The sequence below is a fragment of the Aulostomus chinensis genome, chromosome 18, assembly GCF_037954235.1.
Source record: "Aulostomus chinensis isolate RoL2024-O1b breed Wild chromosome 18, RoL_Achi_v1.0, whole genome shotgun sequence".
NCBI lineage: Eukaryota > Metazoa > Chordata > Actinopteri > Syngnathiformes > Aulostomidae > Aulostomus > Aulostomus chinensis.
This window is the reverse complement of record NC_141337.1, coordinates 6,586,651-6,609,681: the sequence shown is the minus strand read 5'-3', so window position 1 is coordinate 6,609,681 and position 23,031 is coordinate 6,586,651. Positions and strand designations below refer to the sequence as shown.

Genomic DNA, 23,031 nt, shown 5'->3' with positions numbered 1-23,031 from the left:
AGAACAGCAGCGGCGAGTGGGGGAGGGGAGAAACAAACTCCGTACACACACACTCACACACACCACACACAGCCAGGCCTTTCAGCAGCCGACCGACAAGTGCACAACTTTGTCACACTATTAATATCCGCACTGCCTCCGCTTACAGCCGATAAACTACACGCACCGCGTGACGATCGCCAACATTCCCCCCCGAGCGTCAGAGCACGCACAGGGAATCCCGCACCAATTTCCGATTAGATTTACAACCAGCAAAGCGATGGCACATATCTCCTGACTATATACCGCAATCTCTGAGCTGTCTGAGGGAGCGAAAAGTGACATATACTTCACCCGTGGAAATCTTCTCGCCGCTTTAGAGCGCATCGAGCATCTGGACCGGCACAAGTCACCGCGAGCGGTGTCATAGTTGCGAATTGTAAGACTTTAAAAATAACAAAGAAGACAGTCCGCTCTCCACCTTTCCATGGCTGTCTCTCACTGTCTGTGCGGAGCCCTGGCTACACAGCAGATGATGCACAGCGCCTCACCCGTTCACTACACACACTACAGTCTCCATCGTCAATGTACGCCTCTACAAGACTTGTTTTTTGTTTTGTTTTTTTCGATTTACAATGCAAAGAAATGAACGAAGCATTAGATGGAAAACTTGCAACCTTGCTCAATGCAGGAAGCAACCTTCGACAGGAACCCAATCCACCGAAGGAGCATTCGGGAAGGATTACAAATAACACAGCACCCTAAGCAGGGGCGGTTTTAATGATTCTAAGAGGCCCAAGGCAAGGACCAGTGAGGGGCCCCTTGAGCTCCACTAACAGGAGGTTGTAGTTAACAGTGGGGAAAAAGTACAAAATTAACCAAAAACAAAATGCCCAAATAAAATAATACTCTGGGAAATCATCATTCAAAATTATTCTTACAAAACTCAATACTATATACTTAGAAGTCAAGAGTAAAGCACTGGGGAGGGTTCAATCATCCAACCAGTGACCTCTACAGGTCACTGTAAAGCCATTTTGTCATGCCCCAGGAAAACATAATCAGATTTTACCATGGGTTTTTTTATGCCAACTCTTCTGAAAAATAAATGTAATGGAGAAGAAGGTGCAGCGGTATTTTTTTTAATTGAAATTTAGGGGAGTAAAAGTACAAAGTCCCCTAAATGCACACAGGCAATTCAAGTACAAATTCCTAGAAATCATTAAAGACAGCCCTTGAGTACAAGTACTTGATTAGTTTCCACCACTGAAGTATTTCAAAGTTTGATGGGGGGGGGGGGGTCAGAGGAGGCTCAGTGAATGGAGCTGAAAGCTGCAAAAATTAAAAGTTCTGAAGAAACACCAAGAATTGCGTCGACTGATTATCTTCTGTTAAGATAATTGACCTGTCTTATTTAAACGAACTTACTCTTTTGAGTTAACAAAAACTTGTATTAAACCTTCCTGCAGGTATAGAGTTTGACACTGAGACACCGTGCCTCACTTTGTGCCAGTTGTACGCGTGTAGTGACCCCTTACAATGTTTCATCTGTTACGGCTAATCGTGCAAACACAATGACACAATGAGGGGTTGAAGAAATGCTGCGCTAAAGCATGACTCATGATGATGTCATGCATGAATTAATAATGCAGGATGTGTCATGAATTTCTGTTGCTAAACGTTAACAAATTATAATGCCACTACAACACTGTGTGACTTGAATTCACACACATTTCCTCAGTGAAGGATTTAAAGTTCATTCATTGTATAATATAATATAATAACTGAATTCCTTTTTTATATAGAAGTTCATTTCGGGATCATGTATTTGCTCAGGCTATCTATGATGGTAGATTTGACACTTTTACAACATTTAGTTGTTTTTTTTAAAGATATATTGACATTTTAATATTTCCTGGTGTAGCCTTTAAGATATGTTTTTCATTTTTGATGAAATTGATAAAATAATATCAAGAATAATAATAATAAAAACTCACTTGGGCTAGACATGCCCTTACTTTCGGCCGTAAAATGCATCATTGACGGAGTTTCATAAAAATATGAACTATTTTGAGAGGTATTAATCATAATACTAACAATTAGGCATTAGCAGCATTATCTGTATCTGTTCAACCAACTACATTATCTGTATCTGTACTCTGACGTGGGGGGACTTAAATTTGTAAGAGTTTGTAATTTAGTGTACATGGACAGGATTTGAGCTGAAGTTGGTATTTAAGCCTGGAAAGTATATGGGTTGATCATAAGTTGCTATGTTTATCAGAAATATTACAGTTGGAAGATGGATGACGCACCAAACGTCTCTTTTTAAAGGTGCGAGCGCCGAGCCCAGCGAAGAGAAGCTGGGTCGACAGAGCAAGTTGCTGGCCAGCGCCGTGATACTCATCATCTCTGATGCGGGCTGTAGGTTTTGTCGCACCAGCTCACGTCAGGGCCTGGCTCTGGGCAGCTAGCTAGGTAGCAGACCCCTGTAGCCTGCTCCTTCAGGGATACTCGTCATTTGGAGACTTGTGTGAAGATCCTGAGCAGCCCACTTCTGCTTCCTGCTCCCCCATCCGTCCGGTTCATTTTAGACTGTAGATCTTCAGTTTTGCTAACATGAAGTTCTTCTGGTCATTCCCCCGCTCTTTCAAATCTTCATTCACTTCTGGAAGCGAGGCCCTCTTTACCTTTTCTCCTTCACAAAAATATGCCTCTGCTCCTGCTCTGTCTTTTGGGCAGCAGCAGCAGCTTCCTCCTGCTCCTTTTTTTAAGGTCTCCAGGTCAATTTTGGAGGCCTGTGTCCTCTCCAATTCCACCAGGTCTTCATCTCCCACCCTCTGCATTTCCTCCTGCTGCTGCGTGATGTTTTACCTGGCCTCTTCTACAGCCATGTCCTTATGTAGCAGCTCCTCCTCCAGGTTGAAGCCATCTCTTTTCCCAGGAGCTCCCCATCACTTAGTTTTTCTTGAGGGTGATCAGTGTCAGTGCCTTGTTGTTCAGGGCTTCATCCCTCAGCAGGAGGTCTGAGCCTCCTCCTTTAAGGGTTTCATCTCCTGGATGCTGAATTGCTCGATACTTAATTGCTTTATCACAAGGTCAGTAAGTCAAAATATGCTAAAAGTCATCAAACTTTAGGCTAAAATGAACAACAACAACCAAAAAAATGTATCGTATTAAAAAGGCTAATTAAACTGTTGCATAAGAAGAAAATTAATTACCACGCAAAAACTGCACCATTAGTTCAATGCACTGCTGGTTCAATTCAACAGGACATTTTTGCTACATTTCAGCAGAAAGAAGCACTCAATCATGTCATCATGTAACAGTTTGAAAGTACAAAAGACAGACAAAACCACTAAATGTTGTAGAATTTTGTGCTTTCATACAAGGCAATTACTGAGCAGTTTTACCGTGCCGAAGATGAAAGGCTGATGGAAAACCATAAGACAGAAACTGATTTGATTATGTACTTGGATCAAACCATTTGAGAGTAGCAGAAAAAGCAGGAATATGTTTTACACTCTGTCTCATCACATCACCTGAGCTGCCTGCTGAAACCACGAAACCTGTTCAAGTGGGCACCGTACAAGGTGCTTACAATGTTTATGCCAGCAACATAAAAGTTTGAAGAGACTGAACACATTTCAGCTTCCCCCAGAGCAAATTTGATTGTGAGGAACATCATTCAGGAACTGAAATACAGACTTTTTCCTGTATTGCACTGATCATCATTTTCTCTAACCATCCACTGTATTTCTATTAGCATCACTGCCTCCAGTAGGTCAGCCGCGCAGTACCACCGATTAGCCCTCACAACACAGAGATCATCACAATGGCATTTTAGCATCATATTTATTGTGCATCTTTCAGGTTCTTTTGCTGGGTGGGGCTGAGGTACCACCACCTGTCAGGACCACCTGAGCAGCGCACCTTTAGGTGTAGTGGGGCCTTGTGATGCACTTTGTTGAGGGCAGGCGTGTGTGAACACAGAACGTCTACGGTCTTACGACCACCCATGGACGCACTGAGATTGTGCATACCTCCTTCACTAAGGAGGCTACATGGATGCAAACAAAGTATCATCAAAATTTGAATCAGAACACAATCCAAACCATCATCAAAATATGTTCATATTTTCCAACCGTTACAGAGACAGTCCTCGATCTCTGAGTAGAGTTAAGATGATTTCCAAAAGCAGAAACATTTGGTCAAAATTGTCTGACATGTTCATAAAATTACCACTACTTACTATATCCTGCCAACGGGCTTGAATCGTCTGTAGGATCCAGGATCCACAATTTGATCCAAAAAAAATAAAATTGTTCCTTGTATTATTACCGATCTTTTTACCAAATCCCATGAAAATCTGTCAGTTAGCGATTTGATTTCCTGCTGACAAACAAACACCCCGCTGATCACATGAACTCCTTGGGAGAGTGAATATGGAGTGAACATGTTTTCTTGGTGTGAAAACAAATGAATCAAAGGGAAAATGTACCAAGTTTACAAACTCAACCAATTTGGATCGAAGCAAACAAACACCGCTATTTTAGCATGGCCGCTAAAGGAGGAGTTGAACCGCTTAAAAACAACAAATGTCCTGTATACTTGTACATGTACTGACTCCTTCTACTTGCATTTTTAAATTCAACGATGATTAAAGTGAAGGGAATGGGGGGGAAAAATGCTGATCAACATGCAAATCAGCACATTTTACCTTGAGTTTGAATGCGTTCCTCGTGCATGGTCCTGCAGTGCCTCCATTTATTGAGGATTCCATCGCACAGCTATTTAACACATCAGGCTTCAGAAAGTGTAACATCCATTTCACATCCACGAAATGCAAAGGCCTGGAAAAAGGAGAATGTCGCCATAATAGTTTGTCTTTTCCATCCATTTGTTCCTGAAAGAGAGGAAATACCATGATGGAGCAAAACTCATTAACTGATTGGAACAAAACAACCTCAACCGTACTGTACAATTGTCAGTCAAACCTGATATTTGCTTTGTTTCTGGAAGATGTAAAACCTCTTCCTCTTCCAGGGCATGCTACCAGTTCCTCTCAGATCTACTCATCTTTTTTTTCTTTTTTTCTTTTTGGTTTCCATCAAGCAAAAGCCTTGATTGTAACTGGTGCATGGTGTGTTTTTGTATCATTTCTGTAGAGATCGCAACCAAGCATAGCCTCTGCAGAACCTGCAAACCCCTGATTGGTTAATGAGAATCATGACTTAAATGTTCAGGGTGTCACGTTGCCAAGCAAGTTAAGCAGCCACATTTTTTTTTCTTTAGCATGAACATTTTAGCACCATTTCAAGGTAATCTCTGTCCATATTAACGCCAGCAGAAGGCAGATCATTCCCTCTGCAGTCTGTTGCTTGGTTGCAGAAAGTAATTGAGAGGGGGAAATTGCAATGTAGAAAGTAAGATGAGAGATATCTTTATCTTGGTCGGGAACTGTAGCTAAACTAACTCGAGTGTAAGACGGTCACAGTGGCAGAAAGCAGAGAGTGGGAGTGGTTTGGGAGTAAAGTACAATGACTTATTTAAGTTTTAGGGTGGGCACTATAAATCCCTGGACGGAGCGACGGCTGTGGGAAAAGGAGTTCTCGCACAATAAGGATGACCTCACAAAAAGGTATTTCAGCCTCGCTTGTGAGACAAGTGGTGTGACAAATCCGAAGAGAACATGCTGTGTGTGCCTGATAAAACATGACAAAAATTCCAGTGAAATGAAACGAATATTCCCAGGTCTCCTATTACTGCTATGTTCCACTCCTGGGTTTTCAAACTAAAAGCGGGTCAGCTTTGTTTTCGATGTTCCCCTTTTCATGGTGTCTGAAAACACTGAGGTAGAGTGGATGCAAGTTTAAATGTCAAAGTTGAGCATTTTAAAATGCTAAAATGTTATTAGTGGGAATGTGGCATAATTAGCAAACCTGCAAAACCACATGTTTGGTTAAGGAAGTGCAGACATGGCAATGAGACATAGTAAGAGTGAGGAACTTCATGTATAAGAGAGTGACAATTTGATCATGGCATCATTAGTTATGTGCAGATAGTAAATCATACATCACGTCCAGGTACTAACAACCATTCCCAGCATCCTCCGTTAGCTGGAGGATAACAGAGGAGCTGTTTTAAAACATCAAAGCTGATGGTCAGAGGGTGGGATGACTAAATGGAGGGCAGCACGGATGACAAGAGAAATCATCACATCACAACACTGTTAGAGGATGAATGCAAAGAAATACCGCCTTAAAACAGACGTATGCTTAAGTACACATACAGTACAGGATATTATGATGGGTGAATTGGAAATAAACACGTGAAGATATTAGGAAAAGATGCTATGTTCTACTTTTTGGCAGTTTTCAAAGATCTGCTTTCAAATAGTTTAATTTTTAAAATGTTTTTAATCTAGATATTTTTACAGTTTATGAGTCCAACCAGAGAAATGCCAAAAAACGAAGATTGATCAGGTGCTTGAATGTCGGTGTCAGAAGGTTAATAAGCAGAATTAAAATATGTGGTCAGCACTTGTTGACGCTGTTGATCAATGAGGTATCCATAAAATTGATGTTTTTATTTATGCGCAAATAATTAACACATGAATTGATTATTAAGGGAATTGTTGTAGCCCCACACAGACTATATAGACAACTTGAATTGTCTTTTTCTTTTAAATTTCTCACACAGATGCATCCTCTTATCAAATAACCAAACTTTCCACTGCAATTTTTTTTTTTTTTTTTACAACAAATTCCTGGAGTAAAAGTGTTTTACTCATGCAAGGGTTGGAAGACTCATGGCCAGAAGGTTTGCAGTCTGAGGATATGGGGGGGGGGGGTTGAAAATTTTTTTTCAGCATCTACAAACAATACATCCTTAAGCAACTGGCTCAGCAGACGTAGGAACAAAAGATGTGTTCCTGCTCCGCCCTCGTGTGTGTGTGTGTGAACCTGCAGCAAACCTAAAAGCTTTATTTAGTACCAACATTCTACAGAAATCAAGTCGAGATTGTTCACTCGTACTTGCTAATGTGAATGCTCTTCTGTTGCTCTTGAAGAGAAATTATGGCACGTTAAATGATTTTACAGATACCTTTTAAGACAGTTAAACACAGTTTCACATTCTTGAACATCCTGCTGCAGTTCAGCTAAACAGACAACTTCATGTTTCCTAATTCACGCTTTTCACTTGTCTTTTGTTCCACCTGTCAGTGTGGATTTAGACTGCCTTGTAGGCCTTGGATGAAATAGGCTTATCTTTGCTGAGGACTCTCTGATGAACAAAAGCCTATTAAGATGTTTCAGAGAATGTTGCTATTCTGGAGCACACAATGTAGATTTAGAGTTCTCAAAGAATTCCCTTCAAGTTAAAAACAACAAAAGAAACCAAATGTTTAAAGCCCTCAAAACTAAAAGAACAAAGATAAACACATATGGAGAGCTTATAGATGAGATGTAGCTCCTCGAAATATACATAGAGGGTTGAAACAAAAGTGTGTCAGAAATATTAAAGCTATTTCATGTTTGTCATGTGTTCTGAATATTATCCAAAGAGTAACATCAAACGACTGTCAGAAAATATATTCTGGAGTCCTGCTGGGGTCCTTTGTCCAGGCTGAATATGTCATGACTAACAAGCCTTGGAGTGGATTAGGCACAGAGGATTGAGCAATTTTCAGACTTGAGTTTATTTTGCAGCATATTCTAGCTCACAGAGTGCCATATTCGCACAATAAAGAGGGAAAAAAATCATAATTAAAAAGGCCCATATTTCCTATGGTGACATAATAGCAAAGACATACATCCGTAACCATGTTGGAGACTTGTCAGACGTCTACAGCCTTCCAGACATATCATTAATTTCAGTGTTAAGTCTATCGTGGTCTTCAGTCGACTGGTCATGGGATGCACATTCAATGGTCAAATCAAATGATTCGCTTTGCTTTTGATGAGGAGGAGGACACAACAAAACCAGTGTGCGACTGAAATGAAAAAACGATAACAGACGTCATAGAGCGATAAAACAGAACAATGGAAACTGGTAACAACAGTATTCACTCTCACAGACATCATACCTGCTGCTTTACCTTACTGTCTGCTTCTTGGTTTTGTTGTGCCGAATTGTAGACTACTCCCACCGCTTTTCTGTGGATCGAGTATCGTCCTTCGTAGTCTGCAGTAAAGACTGCCGCCATCTTTAATCACAACCGAGTCCATCTGTCGATGGTTCTTCCCTTTCTACCCTCTCTTTCTCTGTTCCAGTCTCTCTGTTCCAGCCCTCTCCCTGTTTGTTGTGGGGGGTTCTTATTTTCCATCCAACATCAAAACCACCATATCGACAGGCTCATGGGCCGCCCAGTGGGGGGGCAGCTTGAACATGCTGCATTGGCTGTTGTCCTTTTCCAAGCTGCAGTTTTACTGACCACATTTATTTTTCCTAACAATGATATAGATAGCCCGGGAAAAAAAAAAAAAAAAAAAAAGCTCTCAGGCCTTTGATTTGAACAAGCCCGGCCTCAAAGCTCCTCCATGATAGTCCCTGAACGCATCTTTTCCTCAGATGCTCTGACAGATGGGGTTTGGAGTACTCTTTGATTGAGGACACATCTGTACAGCTGCTTTTAAAATGGTTATTTGGTATATAATAAATAATTTTTTAACAATATTTGTCTCTTTTTCAGCTGTCTCATCATATGTAACATAAAAGGAGTATTTCCTTTTAACCAGAGGCTCAGCTGGAATTCTTTGATCCCACCACTTGAAACTCAATCTGACCTCAGTTATATACAGTATACGCAGACTCTTTCTGTCTGCTTTCATCCAACAAATCCATTTCATTTTATGTGACACCTCCTTTTTGTTCCTCCTGGTCCCTTTTTTGCACTCGAATCCTGAATTCAAAGGCGAATCTTGTTTACTGTCACTGGTTTGTTCCACCCAACTCTTTTCAATGAACAATAAGGGGAGTTGAATTTCAAAATGGTAGATGCTCTCACCTTCCTCTCCTGCTGTGCGCCTCGTCGGATCTCGTTCCTGTGGTCCGCCATGACTGGGCGCAGTCCCCTGCCTGCCACTCTGCATTTACTTTCTCATTCTCATGAAGCTGTTTCTGATTCATACTAGTGTGTTGCAGAAAGATGATCATCTTTACTTTATATCGCAGCTTCAGCCGTGCGACCCTATTGGAGGAAACAAGGACCGGATGATTGTCTGCACAGTCGTATTGTAGCTATGGTAACAGACCCAACAGGCATGAGTGATGGGCACCTATTGCGACATAAACAATAAGCAACAGGGGAAAAAAAGGAGGAAATATAAATTAAGCAGATTTGTAAAAAAGTATATAAATGTACTTTTTCAAACAAGTTTTTTTTTTAAAGTGGAAATCTCAGTCCTATGAGGGGAACTTTTGCTGTATGAAGTTGTGAAAACACTCCAGTTACTGAGCAGATGAACCCAGAGAAAGGAGGCAGATGGGTGAGAGAAAATTTTGAAGAGAGGGGGAGAGATGATATTTGCTTTTGTTACGTGGCTTCATCAGCTGCTTACCTCTCAACTGGATTTCACACTTGCATGTCAGGATATAAACCAGGGTCAGATCCTGCAAACCCTTCACACAATGACAACTTTCTCCTCACAATGCTCCAGCAAAGACCCGTTGCGTTGGCTGCCAGTTGAATTTGCGCAAATTGTGATGCATTTAAACGCATTTTATTTTGGGATTTGTATGTGTCAGTGGTTTATTGCTACATTTAGAAATGAAAGCATGCTGCCAAGTTTCAATGGAGAAACCACAGGATTGACAGCGTGTTTCAAAAGGGATGATCTCTTAAAAACCTGTGGTCAGTCACTTTGTGCATTCAGACATTAAATGCATATAACATTTCCTGAAAGGTACAGAATTCAAGCTAATTTTTCAGCTATTGCATAAGCTCCCGGATCTTTCTGTTTCTCGACACATCTTTATTTTTTACATTTTCAACGGTCGTTTTTTTCCCTCTCCTTTACAATCAAGATGTTACCAAAACTGCTGTTTTGCCTGGAGACATCATCAGAGCGTGGTCAGTTCACAGCCCAGCATAAAGCCCCTAAACAGGTGAGACGGGTGGAAAAGGTCATTCCAATCCTCACAAAAAAATGGTGTTTTTACAGTGTTCATTTACATACCTTTTACATTACATTTACTTTTACATGGATGCATGGATCATCAGGACCTCATTACAATATTTTTAATGCAAATCTATTTAACTATGAATTTAAACAGTATTTTCTGCATAGGCCTTGTCCGAGGTACATGCCATGCAGAGTCTACTTCTAGTTTTGAAAGCGCTGATATCTAAAACAAAGGAATTGTAGCAGCCTTTCCTCAGAGGAATGAGTGGATGGACTGTAAATACAAGTGGTGAGAATGACCTGTGTACCCTATAAACTTTTACACATGCCTATGATTATGACAGTGGAAAGAAAGCGATGACATGACATCAATCAAAGGAAAATGTCTGTATACAGAGGTGGAGGAGCGGCCGGTGGACTGATCGTTGCTACTGAGTGGGGACTAAAGTTGCATGCTCGTGAGTAGAGAAGCTGTTTGATGTGATATGTGGACACCGTCGCTGATGGGGAAGTGATACCGTGCAGCTGCATTGTACACTGGCTGTTGATTTCATGTCGTCAGTGTTGAGCATTAACTTCCTGTTTCCATTATAACAGGGCTGATTTTCACCTAAGTCACATTCTTTTTCCTAAATCAAGTGTGTCTGGGCCTAGAACCGACCACACCCTGCTAAAAATGTGTCATATCAGAACAATAGGAACGAATGATTTATATTACAGCAAGGGTTGGAGCACTTGTTGAATTGTAGTTGTTTGACTTTTACTGATATCAGATAATGTGGGCTCGGAATGTGGCTGATCAGGTCACGTGACACAGTTCATTTTCATGTTCCTTCTCAGCAGTGTGGGCACATATGACAGTGTTGCTGTTGTGAGGTCTCACCATTATGTGCTAAATATAATTTGTTGTTATGCTGTGTTGTGTCACTAGTTTTACTGGCTTTGACAAAGAAGGATCTAAGTAAATATTCAAACTCTCTCCTGGCATTGAAAAATGACACGTATCATGTTATCAGTGGCACTGACCCCTGAACTGTTAGATATTTCTTAGCAAACACCATTGATGACATCTTGCAGAAATGTTAACACTCACTAATCACATCAACTCATATTTAGCATGACAAAACTAAGGTGCTAACAGGGATACGAAAAGACTGAGAGGCCTGCTTGATTAATACGGTTACTTATTAGAACTCACACAGAATTAATCTACTCCACTTTTTCTCTTGTGTACATAACAAAGGAGCAAACTCCTTGCAGAAAAAAAAGTGTGTCTCGCAGATTCAGGGCACAAGAGTATTCATGAACAAGCCGCACAGCAAAATATGATGATTTTCCAAAGCAATACAACGATAAATAATTAAATAGCTTGCTACAGTAATACTTCTTATTCTCTCAGGGAGTGAGATGCCTGGTGTTTCCCACATGAACAAGGACGCCCCAGATTCATGTGATCGCTGACTGGAACGTATTGTATCTTACAGGTTGTGCTGTGCTATGGTCGGGGTTTAAGACTGACAAATAAATAAATAAATGAATAAAAACAGCACTGCTGCAATGAGACATTAAAAGATGAGCTATAAGAAGCTCCAGAGCTCTATAATCCCTTAGATTCACTCAAAGATGCTTATCATGTGTTTATCACTGATGCTAAACTTGCGTCTATGATACTGGGGGTTCAATAAAGGTTCATGCTAAGGGTGTAAAACATAACTCCTACATAGCAAAAAACAACTCTTGCCCTTGGGGATCCTGCAATATTTAGCTTCCCCAAAACCTTAAGATGTTCTGTTCCATCTACAAATCATAAATAAGTCTTAATAAATATAGTACACATTAATCTTCTCGTTCAAGGTACGGTGAACTAAATCCTTCTATTTATGGTTTATAACAGAGAAGGCCCTCTTTTGTTCTGCGTGCTGAAGACTTGCTATAAGCAGGTCAAGGTGAATCCCAATCTGTGATTTTCTCAGCTCTCTCTATCCCAGTGGAAATGAGTCTTATTCATTTTTCAAACAGCCTGGAGGATATCTGATTCCCCCTCCCAAAAAAAAAAAAAAAGCCCCTTAGGCGAGGATTCATCTTTGATGTTCTGACAAGAAAGACAGTGAAAAGCTGCAGTCTGGCTTCATGCATATTGTATTGCTTGGAAAAGAATTACAAGCAGCCTCGTGGTTCTCATAGTTATTAGCTATGCAAGCTCAGTTTCCATACTGTTGACGAACATGAAATCGGGACTGTTACTGCACAGATTGCCATAAAATTTATTTTGATAGGCTCAGAGGATTACTCACGGTGACCTCTGACCTCATACTACCAGGCTAACATCTCCAAATGTTGGTCCATGACAGCAAAGGTCACGTGTTTTTTGTCATAAAACCATACATATGGCCTTATCCTCCACCTAGGTTTGTTGAAAATATCAACTTTGCACATTTTATAAGTGGGGGTAGCAGATAGCAGTCTAATTATAGAGGCTCATTATTTCAAATGGGGCTTTGAATGGCATAGTGGCTTTTTTTTTCTTTTCTTTTTCTTTTTTGCAAACAATCCAAGGACAAACTATTCCCAAAAGCCTACTCATCAAGGGTAACATAATGTTTTTAAATAAAATCACAAAATCACCTAATGATTAGTTTCACCAAAAGCAGCTTTAAAGAGAAGGTGACAAACAATCCCGGCATCAAATTCCTTATGCAACACTTCACCAGAGAGAAATCCAAAAAATAGAGGAAAACTGTTCTCGTTCTCGTTCCGTGAGATTTTGAGCTCACCATCATTGTGCCGCTTTGTTGTAAAACCTGGGGGAGAGCACATCTCTGTTTGCGTCTGCTGGAGTCGAGACACACTCACATGGTGGTTCACAGCCCCCCCTTGTGGTTGTATTACCTCAATACACTGATACCAGAAGTTTCAGCTCATTAAACGGCTCTGCCCCAGTTTACGTGTTGACGGTTTGAGAATCGCTCCGAGGGAGAAAGTAACCCCTTGTTCTGCACAGAGGTAAACACTCTGACTGAACATATAGACTTCAGGTGGAGTACGGGCCACATTCATATCAAATCACTACAAATGGTGCAGCGCAGGCGCGGTGGCCAAGTGGTAAGGCGTCGGTCTCGTAAACCGAAGATCGCGGGTTCGAACCCCGTCCGTGCCTTTTAGACATACACCTCTACCATCGTAAATAACCTAAAATAGATTAAGCAGATAAATTCCGCGATATTAAACACTTGTAAAACCAATACACTTCCCGGAAATATTGTGACGGTACAACATTTCATGTCCTGAATTTCTCAGGATTTACAAAAATTTGATTTGATTTCAAGCTTATCCATAAACTTTAACAACAAATCTGCAAAATCCCTGTTCATGTTTTCTCGATTAACTAACATTCCTCCAGTCACCTTGAGCACCTCTTTTAAACTGTTACCTCCGTCATCCTTACTGTAATTGCACACACACTCGACTCTCCCAGACTCTGCAAAATGATGCTGCAGTACCCACACAAGCATAGTGACACAATCTCACTTCAGTGGAAACTGGTGTCACATATGTATAAGTACAACCTTTCCTCCAACATTAGAAAACCAATTATCAGTGCCCTTCTAAATATTTTTGAGTGTCACAGCTTCTGGTAAGATTCCAGATTTAGCAACAGAATTAGCGGCTCGAATCCTTCACTTTTCTTCATATTTCAGTGCAGGCTTGTGGAGAAATATTCAGCAGGCATCCACGCCGAAACAGTTGATCCCCTCCGTCTCTGAGCTGATTGTGTAACAAAAAACTGGAGGAAATGTGCAGTGCTAAACAAAACAATATTAACGATGGAAATCAGCTAATGGGCTCAAAACAGGCAAAAGTTAAACTGAACTGAATGTGAAATATATGACCAACCCTACACATCTGTACAATGCAGATACTGGAATCTGAACAGTATTCAGTTCTACACGATTGCTTGTGTTTGCAGTGCTTTAAGCCAAGACTTCATATTGGACCATTTGGTTCTCTGCTGTTCATCACACAGCAGAAATGTTAACATGTGGTCAGCTGAGTCATTTTTACTGGTAACGCTGGCATTACCATAACGTTAAAGTGAATAACCACCATTAATGTTTCATTTTAGAAAGACTGGTCAAGGTTCACACAGCTAACCACTAAACACTGTTCTTGTCAAAATAAAATTATATGAAAAAAAATTGCAGTTTTCCTCAGCATGCAATGTGGGAGTGGAGAGGGCAAATATTTACAGACCTGCAGGACATAATCCGTGTAACGCTCTCAATAGTTTCAACTTCTCCGTGCGGAATTCAACTATTTAGGTGCATGGGTGGCATCTGTTTTCAGAGCGATCACGCTCAAGTGTCAGCCAGGCATTAGCGATATTTCACATCTTTGCAGCCTGGACTCAGATGGTATCATCTGGCTGAAGTGTAGATTCTTGGTTAAAGTCCAGACAGTACACAGGACAGGTGAGAGATCATCCAAGAAGTTGAAATCCTTTAAATGCCTCTTCAAGGTTGCCACGAGAGCAGGAATGACTGGCTGAGAATCTCTGACTCTCACTCTGACTGTCATGGGTGTCAACAGGTGTTTGTCCAGAAAGGAAACTGCAATCTTGTTGGCTCTTCAGGAAACATTTCAAGATTAACTTGTAAGTCACCTTGTCCTTTTACTGTCAGACTGTAAAACCCAGTAAACCAGCAGTGAATGTTTAGTTACATTTAATCTCTGACTTCCACTTGTGAATCCCTGAGGAGCTCAATAATTTTTTTGATTGGGAAACAAAAGCAGTGCCATGCCATCTAATCAGCAGCTCATTAAAAGTTGCTCTAGCAATTAATGAAGACATCTCTTTATGTATGTCTACACTGTGAATAATAACGGAGCAATAACACAGAGTGGGGCATCAGTTTGTCTTGACTGGAACAAGTCACTCTCTCAGTGAGACTTTATTGGACACACCCATTAATTTATACACACCTCATGTCTACAGCGAATCTAATTGGCTGTTATCATTGTCCATCAATTAATACCTGCTTCAACATAGGTTTGCCTCTGTAACAATACAAAAAGAACACATTTCACTAATACAATTGAGGGTATATTTACACATGTTAACATATATAAGAGGGGATCAACTGCTAATATACGCCTATTCATAGATAATAATTTATAATAATAATTTAAATAACCGATAATCTACGTGTATTAATTGTTATTCATGTGCCTGTCCATTGAATGTGGGCCACTTGCTCTTCCTTACGTTCTCCATCTCAGTAGCTCTGTGTAGCGGCCGTTTCCTCGGCTCACCGATGTTAGCTTGCTACTTTAGCTCGGTTGTGGTAACTGCCGCAGTTCCCGCTTGCATTCCACATGTACTCCTTGCAAACTCTCTTATCCGCCGTAGCCTGGGCCCATAACCTGCTGGCAGGTCTTTATTCTCCTGCAGCGGAGATGGACGTTTGGATGTTTGACAAGAATCGTACTAATCACTCCCACTCGAGCTCTATGGAGGCCAACAACCGTCTTTTAATCTACGCTCATCAAGGCAAAAGACAAACTCGACAGTGACCCCTGGTGGGCTCCCAGTGGTAACTACAACAAACTGAAAATCACAGTACAGAAGCACAGTCACACACATAACATGTCCTACCTCAACATAGATGTTAAATAACCGCTAATATACGTCTATTTATAGACATCTAATATAAGTCTATTTATAGACGTCTAATCTTAGACGTTTAAATAACCGCTAATATATGTCTATTCATCAACGTCTGTTAGCGGAGTAAGTTTGTGTAGCGATTCTTGCATGTGTACCCACTGCTATATGTGCAACTTAGACTTGGGTAACTTGCTGTATGTACTGCTGGTGCCTCCAGAAAGCGCAGGGCTGAATTTGAATTCTAGGGTCTTAGATGTCAGTCAAAATGCCAGACTGAGATGACAGATGGGAGTAGGAGCAGCTTTTGAGATGACAACCACTTTAAAGCTCTGGCATCTGACATCACAGTACGATGGATTGAGATCACAGTCTGACATGTGCCTTACACAGTGCCTAAGGCCCCGCCCCTCAAACGACAAGCAATGCAGTTACAACAACATATTGTTCTCATCATAACATATTTTCATGTTATGTTGACATACAAATTATGCTATAAAACAAACTTTTCTTGTCATAATAACGAACTTCTTATCCATTCATCTTGTCTTCTTGTCTTCTTGTCTTCATCTTAAACATGTCATAATTTCATAACTTTTTACACTATATAGTCCATCATTAACTATTGTTTGTATATATTTCTTATCATCCTTTCTATCTGGTGTTGATGGAAATAAGCAGTGTTGCACCATCAGAAATGCTACATGAACGGCTACTACTACTCTCAGCTGTGCAAGGATTTCTGTGCATCATGTCGCAATTTCAGCAAATCGGTCTTAACTAGTCGAGAAAATGCACATATATCCCTCTGAATTTGTGTCAAGAAGATCAGTAAAGCAAATGATTAATGGCAGCACCATAAAATCGCATTTGCTTTTCATTTGGAGAGCTTATAGGTGGAGGAAAATCTAGCGGCACACTGAATCACCCTCTCTGTCTCTCACATGTCGGTTGGAACGTATGACTTCCATAACTTCAGAGCTCACTGGAGGTTGGATACAATCAGGCGAGTGTTTGTGGGACATGACCCAGATACTTATTTCCAGTCGTGGACTTCGGCCACTGCACCACTGCTGCACTATCTCCCATTTCAGTTCACACATGAGCGGAACACACATTCAACAAAGAAACTGTTTTGTTTTGTTTTGGGGCTTTTTTTCCCCCCCTGTGAAATTATAGACGAAGCTTATAGGAGCGTAAAAGCTTTCCGGAGCGCTAACATCTGGGCTGGTTTAGTTCACTGTGATTGCAGTGACAGTGTAGGTAGTGTTTAGTGGGTGACTTGACAGCGGGACTTTAACTGTACCAAAACAGAGCAATTTACTCTGAATGTCAGTCACATGTATCTAATAAACCTATTACGTGAATCTTAAATCTTTTCCGTATGTCGTTTACAAATCTAAATATATCTAGTGATCATTATTGCTCAGTAGAAAGCGTTTTGATGGCAGTGCGCTTCAAGTTTGATATTTGATAATATGGCACCATCTACAGGTGAATATATTTCACACTGCAAAGATGTTTCCTCTGAGTTGGATGACAGTGTTTCTCTGTAAAAGATTTCTAGTGTTTTTGTTGGGTTTGTCATTTTAGGGTCAGGGAAGAAAACTTTGAGAAGATTCCAAAGCTAAAGACATCCCAGGCACAAAATGGCCCTTCTTTATTGCTGCTCCCACAACTGCAGGATTGTCTTCCTTCCTCTGTCCGATTCTCCACTGATTTCTCCTAAAGTCTGTGTAGCTCTGATGACCACGCTCTTTCTCTTCTTGATTTATTCAGCAGTATTGTGAGAATTCCATCATTCTGATTTTGTTTCTCGTCTCCTGTTTGTTTGCCCTTTTTTTCATCTGTATTGTCTCTTAAGTTTTATATAAATAAAGTTGAAGTCACATGGTGTATTGTGTATATGAGGTCATTTAATCACGATTTAGAGGCTCTCAGCTAATCTGTGGACTTCATGGGAAAGTTATTTTCTGAACAACAATCTGTGACCGTTCCGTGATGCTATCACAGCAAAGCAAACAAATAAGAACTTTTCTCAATCGTCATACTTTTTTTTTTTTTCCCTCCACATCTCTGTTCTGTATCGGCCTGCTTGTTTTAAACCTTTTGCGACAAAGTCATGTTGCTAATTTAGCATCAACGACACCGCTGAAGTATTTCATACACGGGTTCCAGTCTTTACCAGAGAAACCTCAGTTTCATTTGAGCTCACAAAAATTTCCCGATAGCTTTTCTTAAACTCAGTGAGGTTGGAGACTCCCAGAGCGCAGGGACATCTGCCGCATGCAAGTGTTTCAGGTCCAGATATCTGACCCTTAACGTTGGACCTTCTGAGAAAGTTGTCGTCTGTTGTATGAATCCAGTGCAGATACAATCCATGTTATCTGCTTTCATGCTGTCAGTAATTCATGATAAATCCATTTTGGTTTAAGCAGTAATTTTCATCTTTTATTAAAATAACACACATTATTTGATACAGGTTTTGCAAAAGTGCTATCTTAAGAGCAAAGAACCTCTGAATTTCACTAGATTATCTCTTCAGACAATCTTGAATTTCTGCTGCCGCTAGTGAGAAGACGTTGGCTGGATGAGTGGTTCACGATTATGGTCCTCAAAAATTGGCCCCTTAAACAACGGCCGCTCCAATAGTGACATCTATCAAGTTCCTCTTTATAAAAAAATACATAGTCTGACAACTATTTTGTGTTCTAGAGCACTTCTGCTATCATTCTGACGGTAAAATGTTTTACAAAAGGCACAAATGACATTTAGATGGAATGAATGTTTCAGTAAATTGTGCACATCGGTTGTTTGTAACCACAGAGGAAATCTGGCCATACGGCGTATCTCCGGATGAAGGGCGCTTTTCTCAAGCACTTGGCAGCGTTTCTGTCACACTTGCACAGCAACTTTTCACATTTGTCCTCCAATTCATCTGCAAAAAAAAGAGGCCATAAACATCAAAATTTGATGAAATGTGCATGTTTTCAGTGCTTTTCTTATTAATGTTATGCTATTCTGCCATTACTGACTTAGAACAACTATAGCTTTATTCATTTCTTCCGACTGAACAGAAGCAGACTGAACTTCATATTATTTCACACTGATTTATTGGACAGACGACTGCTGTTTTTAATTACAGATTGGGGAAATTGGGCTTAAAATAAAATTAAATATAGGGTATAAACATCCAGTCCTTTCCCTACAACCAGCCGTCTGTTTTTATACACGCCTCGGATATTTGTACGTCATATTTGCATGTGCTGTCACTAAAACACTAAAACGGATAAAATTACATATAAAAATTAAAGACCAAGTACCACACTCAGCTGTCTTGTCCTCACAGGTCCACTGATACTGGTCTGTTTTGGTTTGGCAGCCGAGGAGTTCTGCATCTCCGTAACAGCAGTCGTGTCTGTGGCAGCACCTACATCCAAAATTTAAGCAGGTTAACAGCTTTATGTTTTGTTTTGAAGGCTGCAGCAGTTACGTTGAGGGAAGCTGGAGGTGGAGAGTCAGGGTGCTGTGGTTAGAATCCCACCACGGCTATTTTAAAGGAAGGGCAGGATCACCACATGAGTTTGCACAACAGATAGTTAGCAGTTAACCGGTTTGAGGGGGCTCCACATGTTGTGGTGAGGAAGGAAAAGAAGGAGACGGCAATTAGGATCTGGTTGTGGAATTTTAGACCTATTTAGATGTTCCCTTTGGACCATGTGAGTCTGGTGAGTTTGGGCATCATTCTCTCCATCACACAGCAGTTGTGGTTAAGTCGACTTCTTTAGAAAGGGACATTGTGAACGCAAGCTAGATTTAGGATGACTCAGGAGAAGTGAAGGCACCCAGGAGTGAAAATCATACCGTCCATGGAGTGGAGGGTTAAACATCTCCATAACACACTGAATAATAACCTTTACACCACATAATGTATAGGTGGGTCATATATAGAGGGTGAGGACTAACATTTGACACTGTAATCAGGTGTATGAGGTGTTATTTTCAGCAGAAAATAAAAGCAGCCCAGACTTTGAGTTGTGTTTTCTTCTATTAGGTTTAAAGGGAGCGAGACGGAAGTTTGGCTCCTCACCAGTCGGCCCTGTCTCTGGGCCAGCCTTGACCTCCCAGTCCACAGTAGCATCCATACATCATATAAGCCAAAGCTGATCTCCCGGTGCTGCATTTGATGGCTCCTGCCAGCTCAAGTAACCCTCTCTTCGTCCGCTGGGACCCACGTGCCGCCACAGAGGCTGCGGCCACTGCAATAAGCAACAACAGAGGAGGAAGAGTCATCCATCCTCTAGTGATCAAGACCTTTTTACACAGAGTTTTATTGTGCCATCCTCTCTTTGATAAATATTAATATTTTGGTTTGATACATCATCAGGAAAAGAGCGTCCACAGCACAAACAAAATTAAACATCAGATCCCTCACAAAGGCAATGACCTTTGTTTTATGTTACATTGTAAAGTATTTTCACAAGAACGCCTGTGTTTCTGCAGCTCGTCTACATTGGTGAACAGGGGATCTGAGGCTGCACAAACAAGGGCATTCTTGGGATTCTGCAGCCCGAAAGATCATGTTCAGTATATAGGTTTGAGCTCCTGATACCAGAAAGACCATCTCAGTAACCGAGGGCAAACACATCAATATGATACTAACATTTTTAGATTCATATCCACAAGAAGCCTTTTCAGAGCAAATCTTAGCATGTTAAACTAATGATGTTAAGACATTCATCCAAGCATATATTTGACAAATTATATTAAATGTGTTTTAAATGGTTGCTATTTGTTTGTGGCTTTTCACTACCAACATTCAAACTTCTTACTTTCCCTAAATTCTTCTTTTATTGTGGGTCAAGGAACATGCCTTTTTTCCCCCCCTCCAGATGATATAGCAGTTAACTTAACTCGTTCCACTCTCTCCCTGAAAATGAATACATGAAGAAATCCTTGTGAACAACTGATGTCCCATTAAAACTTTTTCAAAGGGAATTTTGTCAGTTTTTGACTAGTTAAAGTTCTACCTCAAAGCAGATAACCAACTCACCTGATAAAAGAAAAAGTATCCTGTAAAAGGCAGTCATGGCATGCGACAGGCAGCTAAACTCCACTTCAAGTGTTGTTCACTTCCCCTCCGTATGAGTGTGTGTGTGCATGTGTGCGTGTGTGTGTGTGTGAGTGTGTGTGTGCGTGTGCGGCATTGAGTCGAGCGCTTTTTTTAGATGCTGTTTGAATAATCCTGAGCATCACCATTGGCCACAGGCTAATCCAATGTTGGTTGTTCCCCTAGAGGAAACCTCCTGGAAATGCTTTTCCTCAAATCATCAGGGATCAGTGTTTATGCACATAACCAAGATGAAAGATACCCTACAAAGATGAAATACAGTGAAACCAATTAATGTGTTTCATACAACAGTTAAAAAGACGATGTGGAGAATGAGTTTGCTGTAAAACTTGTTCAGCTAGAAGTTTTGCTTTGGGCTGCAGGGCCAATCCTGCACTGTAATCATCACTTCAGTTACTCCCAACAAATACAGATTATTATGATTCCCGTAATTACAGTATATTCTGATAATACACTTCTTGCTGTCGTAATGATAAAGGGAGCTATGTGTGTCTTTCATTTAGCTTCTCTTCTAAGAAATAAACATGCCAAAAAGGTGAATACAACAGTCGTTTCTTCCCTAAAGCCAACATTCAGGACACACTGTAGCTATCATTGTCAGAGAAACGCTGCGCTTGATCAAGGCTGTTTTGTTTCCAGATTAACAACCTCATCTAAAAATGCCATACGTTGCATCTACTGCTGTTTATATTTACTTTACGTCTTTTTGTGTTGTCAGGAAGTGTATTTTCAGATCTGTCACGGAGGAGGCCTCTTATTCATCATGTGGTAACATTAGGGCTTTGGGTTATGTCAAGGCACATTCTGCATCTTTCTGTGACACAATTCGTCACTGATGTCTCTTGACAATGTGAGATAAGCGCCTCCAACTGGCAGCTCAGATATCTACCATCGAGCGTGCACTGCAAGAGGAGACACACCCCTCAATCTGCGTCTCTCTGAGTATTTTGGCAAGCAATCACTTGCCACAAAGCATCTAGACCTCAAGATCTTATCCGGCTGAACACACCTGACGGAAAACAAGGTGAGATTCTGGTGAATAACAAATGTGACAGCAAAATGTTGGACCCTTCATGGTGTTGGGTTCCTCTCAGCTGGTCGATGAGATAAGACTATTCACATGAAATTAGCAAGGCTCAAACTAGAAAGCAGAAACAATTATTTTCAGTCTGAGGGAGATTATGTAAAGATAATAGGTGACGTTCTCGAATTTGATTTAAGGAAAGCTGTGTTGTAGAAAAAGAAAGGATTCTGGGGAACAAAAACATGCTTCAAAACATTCAGTGTGACAGTGTTGCTAAAATGAAGCAGACTGGATATTTGACATTTGATATTTGTCTTTCACTTAACTTGTACTTTTCCAGCTGGGAGTTTGCATATAACCTCTGAATTCAAATCAGACTCATTTTGAGTTTAGACGGAAGAATGAACCAGCTGTTAACAATAAGAAAGAGGAAACAAGCAGTTGCGTGAAAATATGAAAACAAGTGTTCTGCATTAAGCCATGGAGCCTCTTTGTAAAATGTCCAGAGTTGCTCCCATCAAAGGCATTTTGATTACTAACTATGAACACCTGGCTGTGACTTCTTTAACTTTTTTTTTTTTAAAGATATTTACAGGAGGAAAATATCCATTTAGTTTGGTGTTAATAATAAGTTCAAAGAGGAATTCCATTCCATATTACTAACTCCCCTAAATGAAAGATAAGATGGAATATTTTATCAAATTCAAATGGAAAAGATGATTTTTTAAAAATATGTCTGAATTCATATTATATAAGAGGCTCTCTAGTATCACAATCAGCCACAGCTTGTGTTCATATATATATATATATATATATATTCAGGCTATGAATATCTTTCTGATGCATTTCCTTGAAATGACTGTCTTTCACTTGCTAAGAATACATTCCTACTGTCGTCAATGTAAACAGAAAAGAAAATGAAACAAAAAAGAAAAAAACTTTGGTCAATATACTGTAAGCTTATTTATATACTTAGAAGTTTATCCAATACTTTGTTCATGAAAACTTTTATGTATAAAGTATGTAACTTTCACAGACGAGTTATTCGTTTCAAGTTTAACCTTGCTGTCCCTAAAGCTGAACCACTTTGTCCTGTAATTTAGTGTAT

At 40.3% G+C, this 23,031-nt stretch overlaps 2 protein-coding genes and 1 non-coding gene across 9 annotated transcripts in view; 1 reads left to right on the top strand and 2 right to left on the bottom strand.

The window, feature by feature from the left end:
• Positions 1-9,180, bottom strand: part of axin1 (axin 1) — a 33,898-nt gene extending 24,718 nt beyond the window's left edge. For 4 of the 7 annotated variants that reach the window (XM_086184862.1, XM_086184867.1, XM_086184866.1 and 1 more), the window contains exon 1: positions 334-495. The gene's annotated coding sequence lies outside the window, so the exon portion shown is untranslated. Of the gene's footprint in view, positions 1-333; positions 496-4,699; positions 4,886-8,068; positions 8,393-8,989 lie in introns of those variants that run through there. The other 3 variants (XM_086184865.1, XM_086184864.1, XM_086184863.1) reach the window with 3 other exon arrangements.
• A 4,011-nt stretch (positions 9,181-13,191) lies between these two features.
• On the top strand, positions 13,192-13,263 carry trnat-cgu (transfer RNA threonine (anticodon CGU)). Its single transcript has one exon. It is a non-coding gene; the product is annotated as a tRNA-Thr (tRNA).
• A 4,938-nt stretch (positions 13,264-18,201) lies between these two features.
• Positions 18,202-21,028, bottom strand: pla2g10 (phospholipase A2 group X). Its single transcript, XM_086184898.1, has 4 exons — positions 20,822-21,028; positions 19,859-20,027; positions 19,092-19,198; positions 18,202-18,706 (listed from the first exon to the last, which is right to left on the bottom strand). Exons 1-4 carry the CDS (start codon positions 20,856-20,858, stop codon positions 18,558-18,560), a joined length of 462 nt encoding a protein of 153 aa, XP_086041024.1. The 5' UTR covers positions 20,859-21,028; the 3' UTR covers positions 18,202-18,557.
• Positions 21,029-23,031: the final 2,003 nt, after the last annotated feature.